Below are 6775 nucleotides of genomic sequence, written 5' to 3' on the forward strand. Positions count from 1 at the left end.
AAAAAAGAAATTGAAACTTGCCACCCCTGCACTCTCACTCCTCCTTACTTCGTTTCCCCCACAGCATTCATCACCATCTAACGTGTTCTATATTTTGCTAGAATGTAAAATCTCCGAGGACAGGGATTTTTTTGTTGTTGTTCCCTGGTTATCTCCACTGTCTAGGATAGCCCCACAGCACATAGGAGGTGCTTAGTAACTATTGCTTTTAATAGCAAAAACCACAATTACTTTTGCAACAAACTAAATACTTGTTGAATTAACAAATTTATATGCAGATCTGGTGCCCTGCTAGGTGGTGGAGATATAAAGACCCAGCTGCCTGCCCTCAAGGGGCCCACAGTCTAATGGAGGAAAGGAGAATAAAGATAAGCAGACCACGTACCAGGGAATGGGGAAAGGGGGGAAAGGGGAGTGGTTTACTAGAGACAGAGTTTCAGTTTCGCAAGATGACAAAGTTCTGGAGATCTGTTGCACAACAACGAGAATATACTCAACACTACTGAACTGTACACTTAAAATCCTTAAGATGATACATTTTATGGTAGCTGCTTTTTAACACAACTAAAAATTTTTAAATAACAACAAAAACAAAGCACCATAGGTAGTGGCTGAGCTGCTGAGAGCACAAAGGTACACCTAGCACAGAGGGGGCCAGCAAGGGGACTTATGGGAGAAGATAACAACTGAGAAAAGCCCTGATTCACAGCGTTCAGCATGTGAGGGTGCTCCACGCAGAGGGAACAGCATGAACAAAGGCAAGAGCGCACAGAGAACCCCATCAGTGAGACCTGGCTGGGTCACAGTGAGAAGGGTGAGGGGTAAGGCTGGAGAAGTGGCCAGGGACTGGAGGCTGGGGAGCCTAGGCCTTACCCAAAAGGTGATAGGGAGCCATAGATGGCTTTTCAGCAGGGCGATGTTGGTCAGATCTCTAGGGAAGTGTGGAGGCTGAGTTGGAAGGGTGGGGCTAGAGGCCAAGAGACCAGCTGGGAGGCCACTGAGGTGGCGGCAGCCTGAACAGGACCAGGGCAATGGGAATGCAGGGAAGCATGTGGTTCCAGGGACATTTCCAGGTGGAGTGGCCAGGTTGTGGTAACTGTTGTCTTGGTTGATCCCAGCTTCTTCGTCCTCTGGGGAAGAGGCCGAGTTATTCAAACCTCCAAAGCCCTTGAGGAAGGGGTCAGAGCAGGGTGAGGGCCGCCTTGACGTCACTCCCCAGCCCTCCACTGGCTCTTCCCTCCTTCCCAGTATACTGAATCAGAAAGGCTTTGGGAGAGCTGGGCCCAGCCCCAAGAGAGGAAAACTCGGTAGTGAGCAGAGGCTGCAGTGGGGGCGTGGTGAGAACCATCCTCCAGGGGCCTCGGTTCTCATGCCCCCAAGGGTCAGAGCTAAGTGGGGCAGTTGTTAGCTTCAGAAATCCAGGAGACTCAGTTCAGCCTGGCCCTGAGGGAGAGGCCTAGAGGGGAAGCCAGCCCAGCCGGATCCCCCAGGGCAGCTAGCCCTGAAGTTCTCAGGTCTGCATGTCCCCAGAGATGTCCTCGTGCTGGTCCCGAAGACAGAACCCTCAGGGACCCAGCCCTGGGGCCCAGGAAATCCAAGGACTAAATCTTGTTGTGGAGAAACAGGGACTTCTGTGCCACCAGCCCCAGGCCTCAACAGCCCCTGCCACCTTCCCTGTCCTCAGCTGCGCCAGCCCCTACCACCCTCTAAGAACAACCCACAGACCCTTTTTGTTACAGTATCACAATGTTTTTAGCCACCACTCACTTGAAAAACTTTATGTACCACTATTACACTATGTGCTTTGATCACACTGTATGCCATCAACCCCACAAAGCAGATACTATCACTATCCTCATTCTGTAGAGGAAGAAATTGAGGCACAGGGATTTGAGTAACTTGCCTAAGGGTGCAGGAGTCAACAGCAAAGTCTCAACTCCTGGGCTCAGCCACCAACAAAGTCTCAGCACTCCGAGGGCAATGGCCACAGTCTCAGAACCCCACAGCTCCAGGCCCTGGAGCCACACCCATGCCGCCCCTCTACCTAGAATGCTCTTCCCTTCCACTTGGCTAATGGAGGGGGAAAGGGCATTTCCTCTCCTCCAGGAAATGTTCCTAACCAAGTCCCCTGGGAATCACCCTGTACCTCTTAGGAGAACTTTCCACATTTATTATCTTACCGTTATCCAAGGGCTGATATGCTCAATCCCTGCACCAGCCAGTGAGGGAGGAGGCCAGAGACGAGGGTTGGCTGGTTCCTCAGGGTATCCCTGGGTCCCCAAGCAGCGTCTGCAGCCCAGCAGACACTCACTGATGTTCATCCACCTGTGATGCCTGAATGCGTGACAGCAGGCTCCGCACAGCCCTTTCATTCCTATGGATGTCCCCCGCACCACCCAGCCACCATTTAGAGGCATAAGAATGGGGTCCAAGCTAAAGGTCAGGTGGTTCCCCCACCCCCAGTCTCAAGGAGTCCATGGGAATTGCTTAATGGCCTCTGATTGTGTAGCCTGCCCAGGCATGGGGATGTTTGAGAATTCTGGAAGAACGTGGGCTGGGTGTGGGTAGAGACCCCAGCTCCACCACGTAGGCTGGAAGGTGGATTACAACCCCTGTCCCCCACTGGAGCTTCACACGCCGTAATTAGCCTTGATTGCCTCATCCTGGCACACTACGGCCAGCCACCTAGCAAATGAGTGGTCCCCACACCCCATCCCCATCCGCCCACCCCTCACAGCCCCCCAGGCCAGTTGCCCAGATCAACAGCCCTTACTGCAACCCTTTCAAATCCAGCCACCCTGAGAGATCCTGGCCTGGGAGAATTCCCCTTCCCCGGCCAAAGAAACGACAGGAGAGTTTACCGTCTGGAATACCCGGTGGAGAGAGAACAGAGGAAAGGAAGGGTAGGTCAGCCCCTCCTGCCCCTCCCCACCGCAAATCACAGGCCCACCTCCCCGGAGTGGGTTTAGGGAGTCTGCACCTCCCAGTCCCCGCCCCCGCCCTCTCTCCAGCGCCCGCCGCCCTCCCCGTCGCATTTCCTGCCCCCACCCCGCCCCTCTGCGCTATTTAAGGCGCCCCGCCGCGCGTGCGGTCCAGCAGGGCTCCCGCGGGCGTCGCTCCGGCCATCGTCCCCACCTCCACCTGGGCCGCCCGGCAGGCAGGCGGTGAGTCGGGGGCTAGGAGGGGACCGGGAGCGCCACCTGCTCGCGGGAGGCCGGGCGGAGTCTTGGGTCCTCCCAGGCCGGGACGGGGGTTGCTGCGGAACGCCCGCCGCGACAGAGCCGCGCTCACCCAGGTGGCCTTGGCCAGGCTCCCACCCTCTTTCCATGGAATCCTTGTAACAACCCGAGGCGGTAGGAATACTATTGTTTCCACTCTACCGTGGAGGAGACTGAGGCGCCCAGAGGTTGTTCCTTATCCAAGGGGCCGCAGTTACTGAAAGGCAAGATTTGAACCCAGGGCCGCTTCCAGAGCCTGGCTCTAAACAGCTTTGCACTTGGGAAGAGGCAGCTCCCCCTTGGGAACTTTGTGGCCCGTGCCTCACCCTGCAATGACAATTCCTTTCAAGAGTCTAGAATTTGCCAGCATCAGCTTTGGAGGTGGAAGAGGGTGGGAGTGGAGGTGGAGGAAGAAGACAGGACCAAGTGTCCCTCCTCAAGTGGCAGGTGGTCATTATTGCTGCCCTGTGGAGCTAAAGGATGATGCTGCCTTCAGCTCCTAAAACCCCTCCCGCCTCCCAGCCCTTGCAGGCTCAAAGATTAGAGTGAAGCCAGCTGGGTAAGATATGAAGCGGGGAACAGGGACGTGAGGCTTTGAGCCCCCTAAGAAGCAGAAGATAACCCCTCTACCATCAGAACCAGCTCCCACTGTCTGGGGGTAGCCAGCCTTGGGCAAAAGGGAGGAAGGGCTTAGCCCAGCTGCACAACTTTGGATAAGTTCCTCAAATTCTGTTCCCATAGGCAAAGGAGCTTCAACTCCACCCAGATTTCCTTGGCCTGTGTCCATCCTGGGGCAGTGGCTCGGGGACAAGAGGGACATAGATGTCTGATTAGGCAGGGACCTTAGCCAAAGCAGAATGAGACCAAAGAGGTTGGCAGCCATCATCCAAAGATCTGCTTTGGGTCCTGCCTGCACTGCTGAGTGGGAGCTTCCAGGCCAGTCCTTCCCCTTCCTGAGCCTACGTTTCTTTGTAGGTAGAACGGGCGTGGCAGACCTCCCCGCAGGCTTGTTGCTAGGCGAACGAGAAGGATGCCATGCTGACACGCTGATGTGCTCTGTCTCCTTGCAGACGGAGGCCCGGGAGCCATGGGTGACTGGGGCTTCCTGGAGAAGCTGCTGGACCAGGTCCAGGAGCACTCGACCGTGGTGGGCAAGATCTGGCTGACAGTGCTCTTCATCTTCCGTATCCTCATCCTGGGCCTGGCCGGCGAGTCAGTGTGGGGTGATGAGCAGTCAGATTTCGAGTGTAACACGGCCCAGCCAGGCTGTACCAACGTCTGCTATGACCAGGCCTTCCCCATCTCCCACATCCGCTACTGGGTGCTGCAGTTCCTCTTCGTCAGCACGCCCACCCTGGTCTACCTGGGCCATGTCATTTACCTGTCTCGGCGAGAAGAGCGGCTGCGGCAGAAGGAGGGGGAGCTGCGGGCACTGCCGGCCAAGGACCCACAGGTGGAGCGGGCACTGGCGGCCGTAGAGCGTCAGATGGCCAAGATCTCGGTGGCGGAAGATGGTCGCCTGCGCATCCGCGGAGCGCTGATGGGCACCTATGTGGCCAGCGTGCTCTGCAAGAGTGTGCTAGAGGCAGGCTTCCTCTATGGCCAGTGGCGCCTGTACGGCTGGACCATGGAGCCCGTGTTTGTGTGCCAGCGAGCACCCTGCCCCTACCTCGTGGACTGCTTTGTCTCTCGCCCCACGGAGAAGACCATCTTCATCATCTTCATGTTGGTGGTTGGACTCATCTCCCTGGTGCTTAACCTGCTGGAGTTGGTGCACCTGCTGTGTCGCTGCCTCAGCCGGGGGGTGAGGGCACGGCAGGGCCAAGACGCACCCCCAACTCAGGGCACCTCCTCAGACCCGTACACGGACCAGGTCTTCTTCTACCTCCCCGTGGGCCAGGGGCCCTCATCCCCACCATGCCCCACCTACAATGGGCTCTCATCCAGCGAGCAGAACTGGGCCAACCTGACCACAGAGGAGAGGCTGGCTTCTTCCAGGCCCCCTCTCTTCCTGGACCCACCCCCTCAGAATGGCCAAAAATCCCCCAGTCGTCCCAGCAGCTCTGCTTCTAAGAAGCAGTATGTATAGAGGCCTGGGGCTTATGACACCCAACAGAGGGGTCCTGAGAAGTCTGGCTGCCTGGGATGCCCCCTGCCCCCTGCTGGAAGGCTCTGCAGAGATAACTGGGCTGGGGAAGCAGATGCTTGTTGGCCATGGAGCCTCACTGCAAGTTGTTCTTGAACACCTGAGGCCTTCCTGGTGCCCACCAGGCACTATGGCTTCCTCTCCAGAATGTGGCTTTGCCTGAGCACAGACAGAGTCAGCATGGGATGCTCTTGGCCAAGGGTATTGGGGGCCCTCTGGCCTTTTGCAGCTGATCCAGAGGGACCCAGAGCCAACTTACCCCAACCTCACCCTATGGAACAGTTACCTGTGCACAGGTTGTCCTCAAACCCTCTCCTCACAGGAAAAGGCGGATTGAGGCTGCTGGGTCAGCCTTGATTGCACAGACAGAGCTTGTGCAGGATTTGGCCCTGTCAAGTGGACTGGTGCCTTGTTTTCATCACTCCTTCCTAGTTCTACTGTTCATACTTCTGAAATAAACAGGACTTGATCACAAGTAGGTGTGTATTGATGCTATCACGATGTGCTGGGGGCTGGGGGGATAGAGTTATTTTGCCCAGGCTTCCTTTACTTCTTGGTCCTGTATAATCTCTTTGGTCTCTATAAGCCCAACTCCAGCCAACAACTTGAACCCTCAAACTCATACCTTCTGCCTCCAACAGCCCTGATTCCTAAATGCTGTGCCTTTTGAAATGCCTCAGACACTATCTTCTTTTCATCCCCACTGCTCCAGCGCATTAATCAGTGGTCAAAGCATAAATGTCCTTGCCCTGCCTCCCCCATGCCCATCATCGCCCTGGCCACACTGCCCCCTGCAAAGTGCTTCCTTACTGGATAGTTTGCTTTCCAAGCGTGCCTGCCAGCCAAGCCCTTCACAGTCCAGTTCAGACGGGCCCTGCACTCATCCCACCTCATCCTCATCCTTGGTATTTGGGAAGGGAGGTTTAGGTCACTAGTCCTTCCTACCTTGGCCCTTTCTAGTCTGCCCACCAGGAGAAGCAACTGAAGGATCTGCTTCCTATCTGCTCTCCATGCACCCAGACCTCAGTGAGGACAATGGCAATGCACAGAAGCGGAAGAGACTGGATCTTGCCAATGAGCCACAAAGGCGCAGAAACAAAATGAACAATTGAACTGGGTCTTGACTAGGAGTTCACTGGGGAGGGAAAGAGAACACTGAGCATTCAAGCGGAGAAAACTGCTTGTGCAAAGTCAGAGGAGGGATTGACAGGCTGAGGGGGCACTTAGGTCCTGATGAGCCATCTAGATACAGGAGGTGTGGCTGAAGATGGGCCCACTGCCGGCAGAATTGACCTATGTGGAGGCGACCCAGGTAGGGGAGAGCATGAGGTAGTGACCCTCAGTGGCAAGCTGGTTGTCCTCCCTTCCCAGGAGCATCTGGGGCTAGGGTTGAAGAAGGAAAGGGGGTCTA

The 6775-nt window shown here is 56.0% G+C and overlaps 1 protein-coding gene across 2 annotated transcripts; it reads left to right on the forward strand.

Annotated features, from left to right (window-relative positions):
* The first annotated feature begins 3084 nt into the window (after positions 1-3084).
* Positions 3085-5865, forward strand: GJA4 (gap junction protein alpha 4). 2 transcript variants are annotated; one of them, XM_032160181.2, is made up of 2 exons: positions 3085-3164; positions 4289-5865. In XM_032160181.2, the coding sequence occupies exon 2, from the start codon at positions 4306-4308 to the stop codon at positions 5305-5307; it is 1002 nt and encodes a 333-aa protein (XP_032016072.1). In that variant the 5' UTR covers positions 3085-3164; positions 4289-4305; the 3' UTR covers positions 5308-5865. The 2 variants fall into 2 exon arrangements, with proteins under 2 accessions (XP_032016072.1, XP_032016073.1); XM_032160182.2 differs by having other exon boundaries at positions 3106-3164; positions 4194-5865.
* The last annotated feature ends 910 nt before the right edge of the window (positions 5866-6775 follow it).

The sequence above is a fragment of the Hylobates moloch genome, unplaced genomic scaffold, assembly GCF_009828535.3.
Source record: "Hylobates moloch isolate HMO894 unplaced genomic scaffold, HMol_V3 SCAFFOLD_8, whole genome shotgun sequence".
Classification (NCBI taxonomy): domain Eukaryota; kingdom Metazoa; phylum Chordata; class Mammalia; order Primates; family Hylobatidae; genus Hylobates; species Hylobates moloch.

What these genes read in the sequence shown, in the direction of transcription:
- GJA4 (XM_032160181.2), top strand. Translation starts at nt 4,306, where the DNA reads ATGGGTGACTGGGGCTTCCTGGAGAAGCTGCTGGACCAGGTCCAGGAG.